Source organism: Mustela erminea, chromosome 8 (assembly GCF_009829155.1).
Source record: "Mustela erminea isolate mMusErm1 chromosome 8, mMusErm1.Pri, whole genome shotgun sequence".
Lineage (NCBI taxonomy): Eukaryota > Metazoa > Chordata > Mammalia > Carnivora > Mustelidae > Mustela > Mustela erminea.
The window spans coordinates 35,972,141-35,997,083 of record NC_045621.1 but is presented as its reverse complement, the minus strand read 5'-3'; the positions used below and the strand labels follow the sequence as shown (position 1 = coordinate 35,997,083).

Sequence of the window (24,943 nt, the reverse complement as noted above, 5' to 3'; positions counted from 1 at the left end):
CCAATTTGATTTTGTTTTATTTAGCAACAAATTGAGATGTGATTGTATTTAATTTTGACTCAGTTTAGTTTTCACCCCCTACCTGCTTGAATAATCATAGCACATCTGTTTCTTTTTGAAACAAATTATCAAGTAGTCTCAGAGCAGCTGTAGAACTGAAGCTGTTCTATAAAACTACGTATAAAAATAAGAAACGTTAAATCATACAGTAGTTTAAACATAGGGAATATTTGATCTTGATTAATTAGAATAGAAAGAAAATGAGCTAAGGAAGTGATGAATGTTGCCTAGAGAATACCTAAAAAAGGACTAGGTAGGTATTGCTCCTCATTTCCTGTGTGGCAGTATGTTTAATTTTAATTAGGAAGTTGATCAAAGATAAAGCAAACATCTAAAAATATTTTCCTTGACCTAACATCAGCTGTATAATCTTGGACATGCTCTTTGGCCTTAAATTTTTCTTAGAGACCTATGGAACACAAAAAACTATATCAATATATGCATTATGAAGTCCCAGAAGAAGTGAACATAAAGGAGAAAAAAGGTGTTGTGATAATGGTGAGAAAGTTCCCAGATTTGATCAAAAGCATTAATCATATATTCAAAAAATGCATGAACATTCATTTAAAACATTAATTTGTACATTCAAGAGGCTCACCTATGAACTCCATGTAACTTACAATTGAGTTTGTAGCTACCAGTTTGTTATTTGTTTACTATTTGTCCCACCTATTCATTTGCCTTTATTCTTCTTTAGAAGTTAATTGAATTTTCTTTTTTAATTCCATTTTTCTTGTTTTTCTTGGCTAAGTCTTTTTGTTTTTAGTGGGATTAGATTTTTAACTCATTGATTTTTGTTAAATTAATATTATACCACTTTGTGTGTAAGTTCTTTACAGCAACATAATTTCATTTACTCCCTGTGCCTTGTCCTGTTTTAGAGATTTTATTTCAATTTCTGTTATAAACCCTACAATACATTATTAGTATATTTACTTTAAACAGGAAAATATTTTTTTAATTAGGACCAAAAGAAAATCTTTTATATTTACTCATAGATTTACAATTCCTAATTCTTCTCATTTCTTTCTGTAGATCCATGTTTCCATCTGCTATTGATTCCCCAAGCCTGAAAACTTATTTTATTTTTTTAAAGATTTTATTTATTTATTTATTTATGTGTGAGAGAGAGAAAGAGAATGAGAGAGAGGGAGCATGAGAGGGGAGAGGTCAGAGGGAGAAACAGACTCCCCGCTGAGCAGGGAGCCTGATGCCATACTCGATCCTGGGACTCCAGGATCATGACCTGAGCTGAAGGCAGTCGCTTAACCAACCAAGCCACCCAGGCACCCTGAAAACTTGTTTTAACATTTCTTTTAGTACAAGCCACCTGGTGACAATTTTGCTCAAATTTTATTTATTTGAAAATACATTTTATGTCATTTTAAAGTATATTTTTGCTAATTAGAATTCTAAGTGGATAGTGGTTTTTTTCCCCCCATTCAACATTTTAAGGATTTATTATTATTCCATTGTGTTCCAGCTTGCCTTATGGAGTTTGTTGTCATTCTCATTGTTGTTCTTCCTCTAAATGTGATGATAATTTTGCTTTTGGCTGTTTCTAAGATTTTCTATTTTTATTGGATTTTCAGCAACTTTACTATACTTACGTTTTCTTTATGGAGTAGTATGGTTTTTGGCTTGCCCTGTTATTTTCTTATTGTTATTTTAGTCTTTTCTGACCATCAACATCTTAACAAGGAGATCTCTATCTCCCCCCACTTTTATTTTAGAAATTATTTGAAAGGTTTCATTTTCTCTCAGCAGTCTAACTTTTGATTAGGAAAAGGAACTTAAGTCAAACTTAAATTAGTTTGATTTAATGCTCAATGGCTACATTTAGGAAGATGGAGACCTTGCAAATTAGTAAAAATATTTTTTTCAGAGTTATTTTTACTGTTGTTGACCACAGTTTTCACATAGTGAAAGAGTAAAAAGTATGTTATTCTTGAATATTTCAGAACAGATTGGTACACAGCCATCTGCATATTTATTGCATACTATGAAGCGAGTCAATTTGCTCTACTAAAGAAAGAAATAGGAAAATTTGAAAAAAAAATTGTAAGATTAACTGTCAGAATATGAGATGGTTTAGGAAAAAACAAACAACCCAAATGTTTTGGTGTTTTGAGAAATTCTCAGAATGATTTATTATAGACATGAGGAAGCGAGGGTTAAACTATAGGAATAGTAAGAATGCTAAGATTTTGAGAGGCCATGAAGATGGAACTCATATTTTCATTGTCAGGGTTTTCCCAGACAGTATGCTCAGAGCATTCTACATAAAGCTCAATGATCATCTTTCATCTAATTTGTCAGTTCAGTCAGATGACTGATAAGCTCATTGAAAAGGGGTATTATTTTAGATGTAATTAACTTTGGTTACATTAATTAAGTTATCTAATTACTGGGCAGGACTCAACAAATAGTATCTTAGTGTTAGGATACACACTCACATGGGGGTGGGAAAGAGAACTTGACCTCAAATAGCCATGAAATTTGGTGCTAAATGAAATTATCACTCCCATGTCCAATTTCAGAATCCTAATAGAATATCATTTTCTCTGTAGGTGAATCCAGTCTCTGTGACCTCACTTACATCTTTTTACTTCTCTAACTTCTAAGAAAATTTTAAAATAAATTTAGCATGTGTAGGTAAGTGTATTTCTAATGCAAAGGATTAGAGTTCAGATTTGGAAGAAATTCTAAGGTGATTGACCATCCATGGTTTCAACCATCCTGTGATACAAGAAGTCCATATAAAAAAATCTGATTATTCTATAAAAGAAGATATTTACTTTATATTTCTGTTTCATGACAAAAGTGGTTAATTTAATTAATATTAGTCAAAGCTGTTATCTGGGTTCAGTTAAGTATTCCCTGTTGGAGTGAAAGTAGAATCGTGCTCATGCACTGGTATGCCCATGCTCATGCACTGGTATGCCCATGAAGTCCCTGCTCCATAATGAACATTTGGTGAGCATTTCTGGAAAACAACAACAACAATAACAATAAGCAAGGGGTACCTGGGTGACTCAGTCTGTTAGGCATCTGCTTTCAGCTCAGGTCATGATTCTGGGGTCCTGGAATCAAGTCCTATGTCAGGCTCCCTGCTCATCAGAGAGTCCACTTCTCTCTCCCTCTCCCTCTGTCCCTTTTCCTGCTCAAGTTCTCTCTCTCTCATATAAATAAAATCTTAAAAAAAAATACTACAAACAAATACAATAATATAACATTAAAAAAACTTTAAGCTATTGAATTTTTTTATGGGCAAAAAGCAATGTTTTTCTTTGCTTTATAAATTGTTCTATGACTTTCCTTTAACAGATAGGGTAAATGGGTAAATTCAATCCCCTAATGCCATAATATATGGAACATAAATGATCAAATAAAATTTCAAAGTGGTTCTATCTTTAAATTACAGACTATCTTACAGGCTTATCTGTATTTAGCGTTAATTGTCTAACAGAACATGAATACAATTCAGTTCCCAAGAATTTTTTAGGCATTTAAAAAAATGCCTATGTAGAAATGCCTATGTAGAAATGACTCAGTAGGAGCTTTGAAAAAGGTTTTAAATAGTATGATTCCTTGTCATTTCAGTTACCTGGGACAATAATTTTTGGGTTTAGTCCAAAAAACTTAGCATTCAATGTCACGCTGAGCCTGATGTCATCATTATGCCTCTATCTGAATCTACCACATATAAAGGTCTTATACAAAACAAAGTAATCACTGATACTTTGTTTAAGCATCTGTACAGATTAAATCAAGGTTCCAACCTGGAATAATCTGTATACTAAAAGGGAATCTGCCATTTGATTTAATCTAGGTTTCAAGAGCATCTATCTAGTATAGCATTTTTTCCACCAAAGGAAAATTTGTTAGCTGAGCAAAACACTCCTGAAATTTTAAGGTTCACCTGGACCACATGTTATATTCGCTTTGTGGGATCTAGGATAATTTATGGGTTTTGTTATGTTGGTAATGTTTTGCACTGAAATAATACATTTTCATTGAATCACATAATTTTAAAATGCTTATATTTGTTTCTTAATGTGAGGATTTGGGAGAGGATGTAAAAATTGTTTAAAATTTTCCATTTGTTTTCATATTTTTAAATAAATTCAGGTTATAAATATTTTAGCTCAATTAGATGGAAGAATTTGAATGTATATATGTCAGTCTTTCCTGACCAAATTCAAAAACCCAGTCATTTATTTAAAATGAACTAACAGTCAGACTGAACCAACTGTGAGAGCAAATAATTTGTGAGTTTTCCAGAGAAAAATTCATCGATTAGACTCTGAAACTGCTAATGTAGACAGTCAATGATCCAGAAGAGAATACAAATAAGTAAAAAATCATCAAATAGACTTGTGATTTACTCATTGATATATCAAGGTTAAAGAGTGACTGTTAAACCATATCCATGTCCAATAATGTTCAGTGTTCCTTAGTTGCAGAACATTTGGAATATTTGGCTTAATTTTAGAGAAGGTTAATTAGCTTTAAATTCTTATAATATATCACATCACATGGAATGTTAAAAATATAACACCTCACTATTCCATTTACCCTTCTTTCCTTTTTCTCTGCTAGAAGAACTTCTCAGCAAGAACTTCAACAGAAGCCTGGGCTGCCTGAGGGGAGACAAATCTTGGAAACAACACAACTCCCTGCTCTGTATTCAAAAGCCTACATATGTGGGCACCTGGGTGGCTCAGTGGGTTAAGCATCTGCCTTCGGCTCAGGTCATGATCCTGGGATGGAGCCCCACATCAAGCCCTGAATAGGGCTCTCTAGTCAGTGAGGAGTCTGCTTCTCCTTCTTGCTCTGCCTCTTCCCACTGTCACTTGTGTGCTCTCTCTGCTTTCTCTCTCTCCCAAATGAATAAAAAAAATTTTTTTTAACAAAATAAAAGCCCACATATGTGTCCTTTCAAAACTCTTTCCATTTGTACACTTTTAGATTTCAGGTTGCTGTTAATCTCAGTGTGGAACGCTATGCCCTGGTGTTCGGAATCAACACCTTCATTGCCCTGGTGATCCAGACTGTCATGACTGTAGCTGTGGTTGACAACCAGGGACTGGGGCTTCCAGTCAGCATCCAGGTAAGGGCATGCCTCTGTGCCCTCACTGACACAGAGGTATACTTTAAAAACTATACACACACACATACATATGTTTATATTATTACACATAGTAATTGGACCTGCTGAGATATAATTTTCATAAAATAAATTGACATATAAAAAATTTATTTATAGTTCTATTAATTTGGGCAAACACACAGCTGTGTAACCACCACCACATGAAAATAAAGAACTGCCCCTTCAGCCAGACAATACCTGCCCCCCCTTGCTGTCAGCTGCCTCTCTCCATGCTACCTCCCCAATCAATTGATGGGTTTTCAATCCCTATCGTTTTGTCATTTTAGGAAGTCATATAAATGGAATCATAGAGATATAGCCTTTTATTTCTGGCTTGTTTTCATTTAGCATGGTGTCTTCAGTGGAGTAATTTTATACCGAGAGGTATAAATACGATGTAGTTAAGATACATTCTATTTCTTAGGAAACTTTTTCATTAAACAGGTGACCTTTTCATTGAGCATGTGAAAGAATGAAAGCATTACCTAAAATAGACCCATAAAGTCATTCCAGTTTAGGAGGTTCTCATTACCCACAGCTAAATGTTTTTCTTGCCCTGGTTAAAATTCAATCTTATGAATGCTTAGTTCACAGATTTCATAAGCCTACTCAGTCTCATGGACAAAATGGTAAATCTTACATGTCTCTACACATCCCTAATGCAAATGTTTAGAATAAAAACAAAAAGAGAAAAGAAATCATTTCAGGAAACACAATTGAATGAGTAATATTTAAGAAATCTATTTTAATCTCAAACTAGTTTAACAGAAGGAAAGATACCTTCATTGAATAAATATTAAAACTGAGATTACTATAGACTCGGGTCTTTTTGAGGACATAAAGAGATCAGTTGCTACTTTCTAAAATAAAATTTAAATTCCTATTTTATCATCCCGCTTTCCAGCTTTTTAGAAATCATTTGGTATGTGATGTGATCAAGAGAGCACAAGCTTAAAATCAACAAAGTATGGATATAAATCTTGATGTTTATGAGTGATTTCTTAAGAACTTTTAATTCTACTATAAAACTAGAAAGAATAGTGTCATGATATTGGCATCCATCACTCAAATTTATGGCCAATCTTATTTCATCTGTACCTGCCACACACTTCCTCTTTCTTCCCCTAGAGATACAATTTTTTTAAAGATTTTATTTATTACCTGAGAGAGCACAGAGGGAGAGGGAAAAGCAGACTCCCCACTGGGCAAGGAGCCTGATATGGGATTCAATTCCAGGACCCTGGGATCATGACCTGAGCTGAAGGCAGACGCTTAACCAACAGAGCCACCTGGGTGCCTTCTGTAATTTATTTTTTTAATGTCTGTTTTCTCTTCAGTAGAATGGAAAATATAATATCTGAGTTCATACACAGATTAGATGCTTGCCTATAAAATATACCATTCCCAGGCTATAGTGTACTCAATACATAGATGTGTCTCTCTCCTTTCTTAATACAAAGAAACAAGAATTACTCACATGAGTCAACACTGTTAGGATACACTTACCTTTTCTGAGGACTTCTGCAGGAATATCCTCCAGAAATCTCCTTTATTTTTCCACAAATCCGCTGAGTCTTAATCTGAAATTAATGAATTCCTAGAACAGAAGGAGGCCACCCAGAACTTAAGAAGAAAATTGTCTGTCAGTCTGTCCGTCCTCCTCCTTGCACTATTTTGGGTAACCTGATTTAAATGACAACTTTGTGGGAAAGTCAATAAATTTTGACCTTTCGGGGGAGTTCACGTGGACATCCAAAGCCGGGGGTGAAAATTAAGTTTGGCAGAAAATGTCAAGCTTCATTTTTGTTTCCCCCGATAAGCCAAGATTTCCAAATCCTTTTATCTTCTCAACCAAGGGAAATCTAGATTCAGAGCACTCCTCTAAAATCTTTCTTTTGGGGGCGCCTGGGTGGCTCAGTGGGTTAAGCCGCTGCCTTCGGCTCAGGTCATGGTCCCAGGGTCCTGGGATCGAGTCCCACGTCGGGTTCTCTGCTCAGCAGGGAGCCTGCTTCTCTCTCTCTCTCTCTCTCTCTGTCTGCCTCTCCACCTACTTGTGATCTCTCTCTGTCAAATAAATAAATAAAAATCTTTAGAAATAAAATAAAATCTTTCTTTGTATTTCTATCTTGTCTTATCATCTCTACCACTAACCTCAATGCTACAACAACTTTCTTTGAGATTCTTTCATGTAAGTTAGGTAAAGTAAAACTCAACTCCTAAATAAGGTACTAGTTTCCCCAGGTGCCAGAGCAGGGTAAGCACAAAATATACAGTCCAAAGGCATAAGGGAAGACAACCCCTATTTCTATCAAATATTCCCCAAACAAAAAAGTTTTACCGCAGATTTCTGGGTTTGAAAAGCAGCCCTCTTAAAATTGGTTTTGGGTAGAAATCTAATGAAATTGGATTAACTTCAGAAAGCCAAGAATAGTTATATTGATTAATAACTCCCAAGTCTCAATCATAAATGTCCATTTATCATTGGTTATGCACTTAATGATATCCCATGAGCTTCTTAATATAATTTCAAGTGCCATTTTAAAAGATTGGAATCTAAAAAATAGAAACTACAACCTAAGTCAGCATTTTCATAGGACATAGAGATTCAGTGGAAAGAAATCTGCATTGAGGCATCCTGAACGAATTCCTCCATTTCCTCATTATTTTTCAGCCTGTTATCCCAACATAGGCTTTTTTAGATTCTCAATTTAAAAGGACCATAGAGATCTTTAAAAAAATGTTCCTTGTATATCTTTGAATATTACTGAAAGGCTAGGGGGAAAATGCCCATGAGAGCAACTCAAAGAATCTTTTTACCTCATCTAGAAAAAGCTAAGGAGTAATTTAGCTAGTTATGTAAGAAGAGGTAACTTTAGAATATAGCTTTACTGAAGCCATAAGAACATACTGTGGTACACTGATGATATAAAATAATTTTCAAGGGGAATTTTGTTTTTAAAAAATAGATGAAATTTGTAGGTGTAAATATGAGGGACTTTCAGAGGGAGTGGGTGAATAATCACACAAATCCAAAAAGGTTAATTTTTTTTTTTTAAATAATCCTTCTGAGGGGCACCTGAGTGGCTCAGTCAGTTCAGTGTCTGACTCTTGGTTTCAGCTCAGGTCATGATCTCATGGTCTTGAGATGGAGCCTGGCATCAGACTCTACACTCAGCAGATAGTCTTCTGGAAATTATACCCTTCACCCTCTCCCTCTGCTCCTCCCCCTGTATGCTGGCTCTCCACCGCCCCAAATAAGTAAACAAATAAAATCTTTAAAAAATAATCCCTTTGTTAGGTTTCACATGAAAACACCCAATTACTCACAGGTTGGTTACCTGTTACTATATCCCTCCATTCCTCACACTCCCCACCCGGTTCCATCCTTCAGTGTGCAGAGATGCCCTTTGCAATGGAGAACACACGGTAATCATCAATTTTTTAAAAATATTTTATTTATTTGGCAGAGAGAAATCACAACTAGGCAGAGAGGCAGGCAGAGAGAGAGGAGGAAGCAGGCTCCCTGCGGAGCAGAGAGCCTGATGTGGGGCTCGATCCCAGGACCCTGGGACCATGACCCGAGCCGAAGGCAGAGGTTTTAAACCACTGAGCCACCCAGGCGCCCCAATCATCAATTTTTTATTGATTGAGAGAGTTGACATTCATTCAACTCCCATTCATGAATCTCATTACTTTCACCAGCCTCCTCCCTGGATGATCTTGAAGCTTAACATGAAAAGCAACTCTTGATCCTGTCAGGGAGGAAAAATATTGTTTCCTCTCACCCAATTTGGTTCTCAGCTGCATCTCTGTAACAAAAACAAATTAGCAAAAGCATACAAATGTATTTGATTTAAGTTTTGTGTAACATAGGAACCTTCGTGAGGAAGTGAAGACCCCAAGTAATAGTTGAGCCTGAATGTTTTTATGCTAGATTTGATAAAGGGTGGAAAGCTATGAAAAAAAAATATGATAGGACGAAAAGGATATAAACTAAGAATAGTAAATTGGGGGAACTTCACAATGTCTGTTCATTCAGATTCCTCTCTGTGTCCTTTTATCTTTAGAGATAAGGATGTTCCTTTCCTCTGGGTATAGACACTCGGTTCTTAGGACCTGCTCCAAAGGAAGGTCGGAAAGTCCTTCCTGAACCTGCCATGCCTCAGACTCCTTCAGTTAAAAAACATTCACTATGCCAAAGTGTCATATTTGGGAGTAACTTGTCCTGAACCCCATCACCAGCAAGTTGGGGAAACACACAAGAAAAAGAAAAGGGGAAGGCCACTGGTACAAAGTGACCCTTCGATGACATGGACACCACAGCTGCTGCTCTGCTCTATCTGCCATGTCCTCATGGAGAAATGAGAAATGATCCTCCCCAGCTCTCTTGGCAGGAAGCCACTGCCCTTAGCCACTTGGGGACCAGATGGACCCCTGATTACATACTCCATTAGATTATCTAGCTAGGATAACTGGTACTTCTGGCTGCCTTAAATTAAATAAAAATTAGAATCATGAAAATGGAGTTTTAGTTTTAACCGCAAAGGGCTTAATAAGGGAAGGGGCACTCTAAACAGAAAGATTATCTCACAAAAAGTAGAACAGGGACGCTATTATTTTGAGTGCATGGAATGGGGATTCCTTTAGATTCTGGGAAGCCTCCCATATCAATTCTGAGATGTTTTTGATGTATTTAAAGCATGGACTATTGGCCAGTCCAGAAAGCTCAGATGAATGTTTTCAGGCCGCATTCATTAACTCAAAACATGTGAGATGTGTGGTCTGTTGGATTTAAGATTCCGTTTTGGAATCTTAAAGAGTAACTGAAGGTGAGCCCAGATTTTCATTATCAAACAAAATAACTGCCTATACAGATTTTCAATGAGTTCGAGTCCTGATCTTCAGACATTGTCTTGTTTTCTTACTTTTCTGTTCTAGTGGAAATGGTCTGAAGGCAAACACCTTGAGAGGAGTGGGGTTGAGGATTGTGTTTGAAGAAAGAGAAGAAGGGTGGTGTCCACGTTGTTTGAAGTTTAAAGTAAACAAGTGTTTTTTTTTTTCTTTAAAATATTAAATTAAGAAAGACTTACTTCCATTAAGAGCTATAGAATTTAAGAAATACTAAAATAAGAAAGGCTTATTTCCATTAAAGCAACAATAAACTGGATACCAGAAAAAGTCTTTTACACTACAAAACACCTAAAACTCCTGGATATAAAGTTAAGATTTTTTTTTTTTAATAAATGGCTGAATTGGTAAGAAGTAAGAACACTCTGCAGAGGTCAAAGCAGGAACAGGAAACCAGATAGATAAGGAAGCACTGAATCTCTCATGTGCTTGAGCATCTGCTGATTCCCCAGCGACCTGGAATGTTGGTTTTAGTGGCCACCCCAAAAGCTATATCCTCCATGAGTGGTGAAGCAGAAACAAAACATGAAATTACAGGGGAAACACCAACAAAGAAGATGAATCTGGGTGGTATCAGAGGAATTTACCCTGGAAATTTGCTTTCATAAGCCAGCACTCACATAATTCTAGGGCCCAGTTTCTACAGGCTAAATATTTTTTTTCTTTTCCTAAAGCTGAGTATTTCGTTTAAAATGGCCCTGGTCGATAATGGCCCCCAGGTACCTGTATGTATCAAAACAAATGTTCTCTGGAAAGACTGTCCCTCAATACAGAAATTTAAAAAAAAAAAATGCCACAGATGAAATGCCACCAAATATGAGATTATTTTTTAAAAAGTCCAAATCGTGCCTGGATATAAAGTAGCATGAGCCAGCCAAGTGAAATAATAAAAAGCAGAATCAGACTGACTGACAAAGATTTGAGACAGAAGAATTGCCAGCATTAGAATATAAAGATGTTTGACAGGCTTGTACACAAAGGAAAATAATAACATGAGAATAGAATGAGGTACTTCATGAATGCTTGTGAATATTTGGGAAAAATAGAACTCATGAGATTAGAAACTTAAATATGTTAAGAACAAGTTAGACACATAATAGGAAAAATTACTGAATGGGGAAAAAATCACCAAGAATGCAGCAAAGAAAGAGGGAAGTGGAAAAATTAACACATGTGGAGATGAAACTGAGAAAGTTGAACAAATAACTATCTGGAATTCTTTGAGGAGATAATAAAAGCAGTAAAGAGATGCCAAAAAAGAAATATTCACTGAGAATTTTCCAGAAGTATTCTCAGATTTAAGAAAGAAGCCCCCAAAATCTCAAAAAGAGTAAGTAAAAAGAAATTCATATCTAAGCACACTATGGTTAAATGCAGAAAACCAAAGAAAAAGAAATCTTAAAATTAGAGAAACAGAAATCAGCTATAGGTGGTCGAGAGTGGACCTGTCAGTAGCTTACAGTAGAAGCCAGCAAAGCAATGGCTTCAAGCGTTACAGAGAATAATGGCCAGCCCAGAATCATAGACAAAGAGAAACTCTGTTATAAAAATAAGAGTAAAACAAGGACATTTTCAGACAAACGGAAATAGAATCAGTGTGTTATCAGCAACAAACCTTTACAAAAACAATCTAGGGCGCCTGGGTGGCTCAGTGGGTTAGGCCGCTGCCTTCGGCTCAGGTCATGATCTCAGGGTCTTGGGATCGAGTCCCACATCGGGTTCTTTGCTCAGTGGAGAGCCTGCTTCCCTCTCTCTCAGACTCTCTCTCTCTGCCTGCATCTCTGTCTACTGTGATCTCTCTCTGTCAAATAAATAGATAAAGTCTTTGAAAAACAAAACAAAACAAACAAAAAAAACAATCTAAAGTATGCATTTGAGGAAGAAGGAAAATTATCCCAAAAGGAAGGTATTCCCAAAAGAAGGAATGTGAAAAAAGAACTAAACATATGAGTAAATCTAAACAAACACTAATCATTAATACTTAGGGGCATCTGTGTGGCTCAGTCAGTTAAGCATCCAACTCTTGATTTTAGCTTAAGTCATGATCTCAGGGTCCTGGGATGGTGCCCCCTGTCGCACTCTGCAGCCAGCTTGGAGTCTGCTTGAGATTCTCTCTCCCTCCCGTTCCCTCTGCCCCTCCCCATCCTCTCTAAAATAAAAAAATAAATAAATAAAATCTTTAAAAGTAAAAAATAAAACAATAATACTTATATTTTATATCTTGAGGAGTTTTTTAAAAAGATGACCAAAGTACTGGACAACAATAGTGTCTATCAGTAGAGGATGTTCAAAACTCGGGATTTTTGTGCTCTTCTGGAGGAGGGGAGGAATTATTGATTAGAAACTGCTAGGGCGACACACTAAGCAGAGAACGGGTTGGGAGTCCATCTGGTAGGGAGGCGGATTTCATCACCAGCATTGTTTAAATTGCTGCAGCATGACGATAATGAGATGCAACAGACTTTTAGTCCGTTTTATTATAGTTTTAAAATTCTCTGCACGGAGTTCTCCCTACTTACTGCCCATATCCAAGGCAGACAACTCTCACCACCATCACCTTTATACATTACTGATTTGTTTATTTAAGAGTCAATATTTCAAGTGTAATCATGAAAAAAAAATTAGAAGTAGATTATGCAATTTTTATACAGAAGAGAGGAATTAAATAGTATGTGGAAAAAGAGTCACATGAAAGAGCTCAAGAAAGGAAGGGAAAATTAAGGAGCATGAAAAATCTGAAAAATATGGTGGCAAAAAACACAAATATGCTAGTTGTCACTCAAATAACAAATTAACTCATAGATTGGACAGCCAATTTACAGGAAATAGAGGAAGCAAAAGAACTCATTACATGACACCCAGAATTATCACCAAAAAAACCCAACATCTGGGAAATTAGTTTTTCAACAAATAAAATTTTAAAAAAAGATCAATAGTGTCTTGAGAAATTCAGTAATCAATCACAATGTGTGGGTCTTATTTGAATACTGATTCATACCCAGAAACTAAAAATATTGTGAGACAAGCAGGGAAACTTGAATACTGACTAGAAGACATTAAACAATTGCTAATATTTTAGGTGTATTAACGATTCATGGTGATGCTTTTGTGCATCCCTCTTTTTAAAGATACAAGCTGAAATATTTATTACATTATATGATACTGGATTCAAATTAATCTGCGAGGGGAAAGGGGAAGTGATTGGGGAATTGTAGAAACAAGAGTGACTATGAGCTGGTGATTGATAAAAACAGGTCACGGATTCATGGGCATTTGGATACTGTCCACTTTTGTGAATGTTTATAATTTTCCAAAAATAAAAATCAAGCAATTCAAAGCTGAACAACCCAGGGGAAAAAAAATTAAAATGTATTTTCAGGTTAGATTCTTAAAGGGTTACAACTATAATCTATTTACAGAAGACACATTTAAAATTACAAAGACATGTGAAGTTTGGAGGGGGGAAGGAAGGAAAACTCATACCATTCAAACAAAAATTTTAAAAGCAAATACAGTCAAATTTTTTAAAAGATAAAACATAATTAAGACCTCTTGATCTGTATATCTAAGAATCATTAAAAATGATTAAAATTCCATCGATTCATTAGAAACATATACAAGTTCTAGACTTCTGTACATCTATTAGTATCATTTCAATATTTTGAATAGATATGCTGTCTTCTTTCTATTTTTATTTTTTGGATAGAATACTGTCAAGCATGTTATATTCTAAGAAAAAAATAAACTCCCAATTTCATACACTAAATGTGAATATGAAAAAAGAAGGCAAGCAAAAAGGAAGACTATACTCTATATAGATGGAGAGTTTCAGAAGCACAGACAGTTAACACTGATTGAATTCTACTGCATGGGTATTGTTCTATATGTCTTATATGTAATAACTCATTTAATCCTCACAACAAATGTGTAAATATTGTTATTATTCTAATTTCACAGTTGAGAAAATGGAGGCAGAGAGAGAATCCATGACCTATTTAAGATCTCCCAGCTAGTAATAAAGCACCACTATTTACCTTCAGTGTTGAATACCCATTTTAATGTCATTCATTAATTTATTTTTCTTTTATAGTTTTTAATTTATGGGAGCTATTTTTCTATTATTGCTGGAATTTTCCTGATGAGATGCATTTACATAATCTGTTCAGCCAAATGCGGAAAGGAAGAATGTAGGTCTACTGCTACTGGTCAGAATCCAAGTGAACTGGAGAACTCAATGTCTGGTAACACAGTTTTAGCCTGGTCCCTCCTACCATGGACTCAAACGGTGGACAGCTCTGAAAATATATGGTACTATACTACTTGACATTTTAATTTTTTATCCTAGATTAAGATATCATAAAAGACAGGATTATCATCAACCTTATCAACACCACATCAAAATCTCTGCTATGGGCTGGTGAACTGGATACAACCAAAAACTATAGTCAACCAAGTTGAAACCAGCCATCTTTATGGCCTTGGTGAGCAACTAGGACCCTAAATACGGTTTTAATACTTTAGAGTCCACCCCAAAAAAACATGGAAATCAGATAAATGGGACCATCCAAGAACAGAAACATGAAATATCACAGAGTGAATGATATATACTGGTTTTTGTGCCCAACTTCATAAAAGTGTGATTTGTTTTGGTTTGAATAGTAGATAAAAAAAAGTTTCTCATGCAGGCCTGATGCATAGTAAATGATCAACATGTAATAACCATTATGATTATACTCATACTATATACTATGAAAAAAGCTAGAATGGGGGAAATCGTTTAATTCCTATAAAATTAGGCCAAAAAAATAAGGAAAAAAATTTTTTTTAAGATTTTATTTATTTATTTGACAGAGATCACAAGTAGGCAGAAAGGCAGGCAGAGAGAGAGGAAGGGAAGCAGGCTCCCTGCTGAGCAGAGAGCCCGAGGCGGGGCTCAATCCCAGGACTCTGGAATCATGACCTGAGCCAAAGGCAGAGGCTTTAACCCACTAAGCCACCCAGATGCCCCAAGGAAACAATTTTTTATTAAATTTTACAATGACCTTACATGAAAAGATTGAATATTGTAATGATTTCAATTCTTTTCAAAATAATGGATAAGTTTGTTGTAATTTGTGACAGTCAGTGTTATGTGTCATCCTGACTAGGTTCTCAGGTTCCTTATTTATCTATTCAAACAAGTACTAATCGGAGTGTTGCTGTGATATATTTTGTAGATGTGATCAAAGTTCATAATCAGTTGACTTTAAGTAAGGGAGATTACTCTAGATAACCTGGATGGACCCGACTCCATCAGTTGAAAGGCCTTAAGAGCAGAACTGAGCCTTCCCAGAGGAAGCAGTTCCATCTGAGGACATGTCTGAGAATTCTAGCCAACCTGTCCTGATGACCTGCCCTGTGAATTTTGGACTTGGCCTCCCCAGCTCACCCAATCAAGTAAGCCAACTCCTTTAAATAAAATTTTCAATATATATCTCTGCTGGTTGTTTCTCAGGCTGAATTCTGATTGATACAGATTTTGGTACCAGGAATGGTTGTAAAGGACAGATTTTTTTTTTTTAAAGATTTTATTTATTTGCCAGAGATAGAGAGAGAGAGTACACACAAGCAAGCAGAGAGGCAGGCAGAGGCAGTGAGAGAAGCAGGCTCCCTGCTGAGCAAGGAGCCCCATGTGGGACTCGATCCCAGGACCTTGGGATCATGACCAGAGCCGAAGGCAGCAGCTTAACCAACTGAGCCACCTAGACATCCCATAAAGGACAGATTTTTAAGAAAGACTTTTCTGTACAGCTTCTGGGTTTTCTGGAACTTGTTTTCTGATCTAGTTAGATTTAAAGCCACTATGTTTCTGGTCATAAAGAAGGCACTAGTAGTCATGGCATGATGTGGTTTTAGACACATTAAGTGTCATCATTAGATACACCTAATCAAATACTATATTAGTTTCCTAATGTTCTTATAACAAATGACCACAAATTGAGTCACTTTAAACAACAGAAACTTCTTTTCTCACAGTTCTGGAGGCTAGAAGTCTGAAATCAAGGTGTTGATGGGCCCATACTTTCTCTCTGAAAATATCTAGGAAAGGATCCTTCCTTGACTATTCCTAACTTGGAGCAGTTGCTGGCAATTCTTAACATCCCTTGGCTTGTAGACACACCACTCCAATCTGTTCCTCTGTTATCACATGATGTTTTCCCTATGTGTCCTTGTCTCTATGTCCAAAGTCTCTTTTTAGTATAAGGAGGCCAACCATATTGGATTTAGGTCAACCCTAATTAAGTCACAGTTATAGGTTCCAGATTAACATAAATTTGGGGGTGGGGAGGTCAACATTCAGCAGTACCTATAGAAGGTGAGGTTCTAAATTGTCATGTATGTCAGTTTAGACTATTTTAGTTAAACTAAAGAGAAAAATGGAATTGGGTGGTTACTCCTGGCAACACTGGAGAAAATAAGGGAGGAAAAAAGGATAGGCTCAGGGCTTCAAATTCCCAGCTCGAGTGCTTACATTAATGACCTGAGCTCTAATATATTTTCTGAAAAAAACCATTATCTCCTGCAGCCACAGAGTGGAGATTTCTGATAATCAAACCAAGAGTCTCATTCTGCAATTGGCTGCTTTACAGTACAAATTGAATTCCTGACCTTGCAGGGTGTCTTCTGATAAAGTGAGGACATTCACTGGGAATGGATGGAATCCTGAAAACTGGATTGGGAACACATGGTCAGATCTCAATAAAGCTGGGGATATCTAAGCCCTAGATTAGCCAAGTCTTTGCCATTAGAAGTTGTCCTTCCACCCCTGCCTAATGAGGTAGTCCTGTAATGGCATCCACTGAGGTAGCAAGACATTGTTGAATCTCCTCAGACTCACCCCCCCAGCACCCATCTTTGTCTCTAAACCCATAAATAGACTCAAGTTTTGGCAGGCCCCAAAAGGGATAGTACAAAATGTGTGGAGATGCATTATGCTTCAAAAGAGCTACATGATTCTCCCAGTTTTTATAAACAGAAATCTAGGTAATATGTATGGGAATGTATTTTAAGGATGTGGGATCATGGTAGAAGGAACATAAAGTTGGATCAAGCAGAATTTATTGATATGGGCTGCCAGTTTTGTTGGTTAGCTGAAACATGAAGTCACAGGTGGAACACACTAAATCAGCTGAAATGCCAGAACTGCCTTGGTTCTTAGTGAAATTATGATGTTAGAGTGGATTTATCATGTGGATTTGTTCACCCAACTTGGGAGGATCCAGAAGACACACCTTCTACCATAACTGTGCGAATACATTCAGGAGAACAGCCCAGCATGCTAAAAGAACTCTGTGGTTGCTTTGCTCTATAGATCAACAATTAAGTGGGAACTGTTATCAATGAACTGGAATACTTATATACAATGGAGATCAAAGGATCCTAGGGAGACAGGGGCTATGTGGAGACACTTAGTTGCTAAAGACAACATGGGTGTGGTTACCATAAAGGACAATGGAGCCAAAGCAGTGGTCAGAATAGTCTAACTTACAGAGAGTTGTGGTGTTGGCTAGTTGGTAACCCATAGAAGAGAAAAAGATGAACTTTTTACTGAATTCTTACTTGACCTGTATGAGCCAAAGCATTCTAACTAATTTTAAGAAATTCAATATTCAGTAGCAGTCATAATGGAAAATGCTACCACTGCTTCATGATAATTTGGATCCCAATATTTTTAGTACAGTAAAAGTTGCCTGAAATTTAATCCATCCAAATGTATCTGGAATATAAGTTCAACATGAATAAGTTTGATGGTAGTAGAAAGATATCCTTGTGCATAAGAAGAAGCCCTATTGGGAAAGTCTTCAAAACCTTGTTCCCAGATTAGATTTCATGTCAAGACAGACTACTTCAGTTTCTATTCTGGGACTCTGTTTCTTTCTGTAGTGTGCTAAGCGAACACCTGATATCCATCTTGAAATTCACAAATTCTCTCTTTGATAGTGTCTTATTTTGTTGCTTGAGTTTTTATTTCAACTCATATTTTTTTTTTGTTCCCAGGATTTTGATAGCAACCCATTCTTATTTTGTTTTTACCTGTATTTTCACAACAAATCCTTCATTTTTAAATGGAAGACATTCTCTTGTTTATTGTTTTAAGGATCCAAAAAATATTGTTTAAAAGACATTGTTAGTTCTATAAAGTCAGTTTCATCTGAAATGAATTCATGTTCCAAGTTTATTTTGTTGCCCTTTCCTAACATTAGATGTTTTCAAATGTGTTATTTATTTAGTATTCTATAACAAATTACCCCAACACTTGTGGCTTAAAACACCACACATTTATTATTTCATAGTTTCTGGGTCAGAAGTCTGGGTACACCTTAGCTGAGTCTTCTACTTCAAGGTCTTCCATAGGCTAAGTGTTGAGTGGACTGTGGTCATCTTAAGGAGGTAGGGCATTGACTGGGGCATGATGCATTTCAAAGTTCATGTAATTGTTGGCAGGATTCGGTTCCTCGTGGCCACTGAACAGAAGGCTTCAATTCCTTGCTAGCTGTTGACTGGAGACTGTGCTCAGTTCCTGGTCATGTGGGCCTCTCCAACATGCTAGCTTGCTTCATCAAAGTGTGCAAGCCAAGAAATCAAGGATCGGCTTAAAGATTTTGTAACCTAATCAAGAATGTGGCATCCTGTCACTTTTGTGGTATTCTCTTCATTAGTCCCTAGATCCAGGGCGTACTCCAGGGATGATGATTGATTTCACAAGGGTATGAACACCAGGAGGCAGGGATCACTGGGAACCATGTTAGAGCTTCCTACTACAAAGAGTTTTTGAAACTTTGCCAACTTCCCTTAAGTGAGAAGTGCTTTGTTTCTACTTTCATTTCTCTCACTCTCTCTTCTTACCTCAACCCTTACCTTGGCTTTGACCTGTCTAGAAGTTTTGCTGTTATATTCTCCTGCCCTACATCCAAGCCTCATCCCATAGTGTAATGGGATATCATAGATTATTCTCAAGCCTCTGGATAATTTAAGTCAATTTGTGATCTTGGGACTATATCCATATGTCTCTGGTGGACACCATTTTATAGGCCAGAACCCTAGGCAGCAGAGAGTCATAGGATTTTTTCAAGACAGAAGGGGGCCCACCCTCACGCTACATCTCAAGTGAGCCTAGCTATATCATGCCCTCTCTGATCTCTGTGATCATATTCCTACTCTCCACATGTCTGTAGGCCACTTCCAGACCCAGATCCCAGCAAGGACATAGCTGCAGCCTTGCATTCTGCATTTCTGTTCTGTGTTTGGTCCACAGAGATACAGATCTTGTTTTTGAGCCCAGGGGTGTGGTTAATTTATTTCATTTGAACATGTTATCCAGCAGAGCTTCCTCCCTTTTTGGACAAATGCATCAATGTGTGAAAATACTGAACCATCATGATCCAAAATCTCCTTGGCCTACAGTCTCTACTGCTAATAAAATCACAGAATCTCAACAGTTGAAAAAAAAAAGCTGTAGAAAATAATTAAAGGAAAGAAAAGGACAAGGAAGGGAGAGGAGAGAAAAGAAAGGAACTGGAAAAGAAAGAGAAAGGAAGGAAAAAGAAAAGAGGTTATCCTCTTGTGGACAAAACTGAAGCAGTGGAAGAAAAGATGTCCCCCCTCAAAAAAGCATTGGAAACCCCCTTTCCCCATGGGTTCTTTTCATGTATTACTTTTGCTGAAGATAGCTGAGAAGACAGAGGCACTGGAAGAATTTATGGCAACTGAATGCATTTTAAAAATTTAGAAACGTTTCAGACGTCTGTTACCATCAAATGTTTACTACCTACTGAAACAGTTGAAAGAAGAAAACTGCATGCACCAAAAAACAGAAAGAGGAGAAGAAAAAGATTGAATATGTCCACAAAAGAGACCCCATGGAAAGCCCAAATGGTCTCAGGCCCACTATTAAATTCTGAATTTGGGTCCTGATGGGAATGCCCATGTAAGGTTTAATGCCTGCTGAAGGGCCACGGCCTTATATCAGTACACGAGGACTGTGTCTCCTAGGGGAGTTGGCACACCAAGCTGTAAGGGAGGAAGGAGGCTGGCAGGAAAGTGAAGTTTCACTGAGGGGAGAGGGTGGTCACCAAAGACCTGGTTGGGGCTTTGAACCTGCTACAGCTGCAAGGGTTTTAAAAATTTGGTGCAAAGGTAAATTCTCAAGTTTCAGAACAAACCAGGATTCCATGCACTCAAACACAACAAAGACAAAAAGAACACTTTTTATGGATTTCTAGTGTTTATTTTATTAGGGAAATTTAGAGAGTATTATATAATGACTAGGAGGGAGAAAAGGTAGGGTGGGGGAGGACTATGCATGATGACAGAAAAAAGTGGTCAAAGACAAACCTGCAAGGCACTGGATATTTCCATCAAACCAAGTATTCGTAATCATGATTTCATTAGTAATTTGCATAATTACTCTGGTGCTCCACTGCATCAGTATTTCTTCCATTAGATGATTTCTCTGAGTTCGGGGACTCTTCTTATGGAAGGACTTAAGGCACCAAAGACAGGAAAAGGGTATTTTCAGGACCATCAAGTGGCAGAAGAGCAACAGGAAGGCAGAAGTCTTACCAAGTGAATGGGTGCTGGTGGCACCTGTGCACCAGCTGCCTAGCAGCAGCATTGCTTCTTGCAACAGCACTTCTGCTGGCAACAGCACTTCTGCTGGCAACAGCCCTTCCCACAGCCACAGCCACATGAGCCGCAGCCACACGAGCCACAGCCACAGGAGCTACAGCCACAGGAGCGGCGGCAGCAGCAGACCACGGGGACAGTGCAGCAGCACCCGCAGCAGCCGGTGCAGCAGGGACAGCAGTTGACCCGGTAGCATCTGCAGGTGGTACAGCTGCCACCACAGCCACCACCGCAGCCACCGCAGCCACCGCAGCCACCACCGCAGCCGCCACAGCCACCGCAGCCACTGCTGCAGCCACCGCAGCCGCCACAACTTCCACAGCCACAGCAACCCATGGTGTCAGGAGAGTAAGGACTCAGGAGAGGTGAGGAGGGAGACTCAGGAGGTGAGGAAGGTCTGATGCCGCCTTCTGCTGGGGGAGCCCCTTATGTACCATCTTGAGGAGGAAGGTGATGGAGTGAGTGACCCAGAACACATGACCCAGCACTTCCTCACAGCTGCCAATGCAGTTTCCACAAGAAACTCATCCAGGGCTATTCCTTGTTTACGTTCTTATGTGTGATATTTGACCCAGTACATTTTCTAATTTTAGTTTTTCTTCTTCAAGTCATTTTAGAGGCAAAGAGACACTAACCTTCTGGAGTTGTCTTCATTTCCAGAGAAAAACAGATGAATCGTTGAAATTATTTTTTAATTTTTTTTAAAGATTTTATTTATTTGAGAGAGTGAGAGAGAGCATGAGGGGGGAAGGTCAGAGGGAGAAGTAGATCCCCCATGGAGCTGGGAGCCCGATGCGGGACTTGATCCCAGGACTCTGGGATCATGACCTGAACTGAAGGCAGATGCTTAACCAACTGAGCCACCCAGGCGCCCAAACCTTTGAGATTTAGAACAAAGAAAGCACTTAATTATTGCTTGCTCCTTTTCTGCCTCTCCTCAACGGGTTTTTCTCCATATCACCAGCAGAAACCAACCCCCGTAATAATAGAAACTTCAGAGAGGCAGAGTCCATATGAATAACCAGACTGAACAAGCCACTTCTTTCCAATGGTTTTCACATCTATCATTCTCATGAACCTTACACCTCATTAAATGGGCCGTATTAGTTCTTGTGACGTTCCATGTTCACAGCTGTGAGATGTGGACTATTTTTAAACTAAATGACCTTCTTTTCTTCCTCAACCTTGTAAGCCGTCTATTGAAAATCTTGACCTGATGTTCCTGTCTCTCCTGCTACACTCTCTCCCTTTGTGCTCACATCCACACCCAGGGCTTTAGTTCCCATGGGCGTTTCCCAGATTCCTTTCCCACCTTAGAATCTCCCCCATGCTCCAGATCCACCTGCCATGTCCCAGGCTCCAGGCTCAAGGCATAATCTCCCCAACCCAATCACCAACCCCACCAAAAAAGCTATATTCCTCCACTGTGTCTTCTCCATTGAGCTGACAATCTATTAAAAAGCTCTGAATCCCTTGTTTCTCTTAGCCCCGTATCTGGTCTTCCACTGAATTCTGTGATTGTGCCTCCTTAAAATCTCTCAAACCTATTCCTATATCTCTTACCCCACTGTACCCCCCACCCTGGCCCATCTCAGCTGGGTGGTTGAAATGCATGCTTTGGTCCACAAACCTCAAAAATAGTTTGAGATCATGAATAGCAATGCCAACATGCCTCTGGGACCTTACAACATTTCCTCTCACTCAGATTCCTAAAGAACAATCTCACCAGATTGGGAAAATAGACCCTTGGAAGCAAGCCAGTTATAAATCATAGTTTGGGGAATCTGTTGGCCACCAACGATCTCCATGAAGTTCTGCAGAACTCCCTGAGAGGCCAGAGGGCTCCTCCAACAGCACACGTGATGAGGAGCCCACTGGTGCTCTTGTTTTTCTTGTCTATGTTTCTATCACCTCCTTGTTAGTCGCTAGCCCTCCAATCCCACCCAGGACCACAGCTGCACACTTCACCATATTTCACACTCTTTCTCACCGCATTGGGCCCCTCCTTGCATCTCTGGCCTCTGCACCTGCACCCCTCAAAGTTCCCACCCTTCTTTCAAAATCTCCAAGGTCAGACTCCTTAGTGAAGACATCAACTGATCTTATCTACTCAAAAACAAAAATTAAAAATTAATTCCTTGCCCATTTACATCATTAAAATGACTCTTAAGAGGATTTATTTGTTATAAAATAGTCATTAGAACCTGGTTGTGAGAAAAAACACTGTTATGCTTCACATGAAGAGGAAAGGAGTCGAAGTTTCCAGCTCCAGAATTTTTCACTGGTCAACAGATGCAATGATGGTATCTGGCCTTTCACATCCCCAGCTCCCAGGATTACTTCCTATTACAAGCTCCTTGAGGTCAGGGAGCATGCCAGCCCCTGGGTGCTCACAGATCACCTGGCCCAGGGTGTGGTCTGCAAGCCCCACAGACACAGGTATCATGGGAAGATGAGATTTGGCCCATTCCTGATGATAGCTTCACCACACTCTGGGTTCCCAGAATGCCTCCCTAGAACTTTCTGGTTTTTTTCAAAGTTAAACTGGAATAAAGGTTTTATTTGAACAATAAACTAAACATGTGATGAAGACAAAGATATCTAAAAGGGAAGTAAATGAGAGACGATGTGATTCTTCCCTGTAAGTAGAGCCAAATAGCGACAAGGAAGTGGTCATGTGTCTTCCTGCTTTCCCCCCAGTGCTGGTATATAAGGGCTCCACCAGCGGAAGGTGGCATCAGACCTCTCTCACCTCCTGAGTTTTGCTCCTCTCTACTCCCTCCTGAGTCCTCTCTCCTGATACCATGGGTTGCTGTGGCTGTGGAAGTTGTGGCGGCTGCAGTGGCTGCAGCAGTGGCTGCGGCGGCTGCGGTGGCTGCGGTGGCTGTAGCGGTGGCTGCGGTGGCTGTGGCGGCTGCGGCGGCTGCGGCGGCTGCGGTGGCGGCTGTGGCAGCTGCACCACCTGCAGGTGCTACCGTGTGGGCTGCTGCTCAGCCTGCTGCCCCTGCTGCTGCGGCTGCTGCGGGGGCTGCTGCAGTACCCCCGTGGTCTGCTGCTGCCGCCGCACCTGTGGCTGCAGTTCCTGTGGCTGTGGCTCGTGTGGCTGTGGCTCATGTGGCTGCGGCTGTGGGAAGGGCTGCTGCCAGCAGAAGTGCTGTTGCCAGCAGAAGTGCGGTTGCAAGAAGCAATGCTGCTGCTAGGCAGCCGGCCGGCCTCTGGGGAAGTGCTGCAGGTAACCATGCTGTAGGTAAGACTTCCCCCTCCCTTTCTGTCAGCTCCTTTCTGACTTTTAAGTCACAAGCGTGACCTGAGCCTGGTCACCAACCCATAGGAATCCCACATTCTGTGGTTTCTGTCATCCAGTTTGCATTTAATAAACACCAGCCAAAGTGTAAATGGACAGTCTCCTCTGTCCATTAACTTTCAAATATTGCCCTTGACAAAAATGAATCAAGATAGCTAATGTTTTGTGTTCTTGAAATGCCTTTAACTTTGTGTTTATTTATGTCCTGTTTTTACCATTGCATTGCCATCTCTGTAAATGCAAAACAACTCTTTTCTTAATAAATTATACTAAATCAGCCTCAAAGACCTTTGTTGTTGTTGTTGTTTGTTTGTTTTTGCCAGTCTCTAAACTATCTATCCCTTGGCAACAATGTATTTCAATCTCAACATGAAGTAGGTAGTGTATAGGTGAACATGACAATGAGTTAAAAGCAAGAGAAGTTGTTTGCAATGGATATAGATGGGTTAGTAAATGGTTAATCCATTGTGGGTCTATCAAGAAGCAAAGAACTCAGGGGGCACATCCTTTATCTTGGCAGCAGAAGGTCATAAACTAAACTCTTCCCAAATCTCTCTTCTGATAGAGTCAGCAACAGCAGTCTGAGTACGTGAATATTCATACAGATCCTGCGTAGTCATTTGATCACTTAAGAGCATTGTCACTTTTGAGGCTTATCGTTTATGACGCTCACTTTTTTCTACTACTAGGGTCTTTTTCTACTGCATGTTGATCCCGACTGTCATGGCCTCATAGCTGAGAATTACTCCAACAGGCAACATAAATGGAAGCCCTGAGTCTCTCACATCTCTTTGCCCATTAGCTCTATAGTCCATGAGTGCTTTTCATTCAGCCACCACCTCACTAAGCATCCA

At 38.8% G+C, this 24,943-nt stretch overlaps 1 protein-coding gene across 1 annotated transcript in view; it reads left to right on the top strand.

The window, feature by feature from the left end:
- Nucleotides 1-14,921, top strand: part of LOC116597392 (thiamine transporter 2-like) — a 44,101-nt gene extending 29,180 nt beyond the window's left edge. The window contains exons 6-7 of the mRNA XM_032355054.1: nt 5,032-5,173; nt 14,211-14,921. Of these exons, the coding sequence (XP_032210945.1) occupies nt 5,032-5,173; nt 14,211-14,444 (376 nt within the window). The 3' untranslated portion in view covers nt 14,445-14,921. The remainder of the gene's footprint in view (nt 1-5,031; nt 5,174-14,210) is intronic.
- Nucleotides 14,922-24,943: the final 10,022 nt, after the last annotated feature.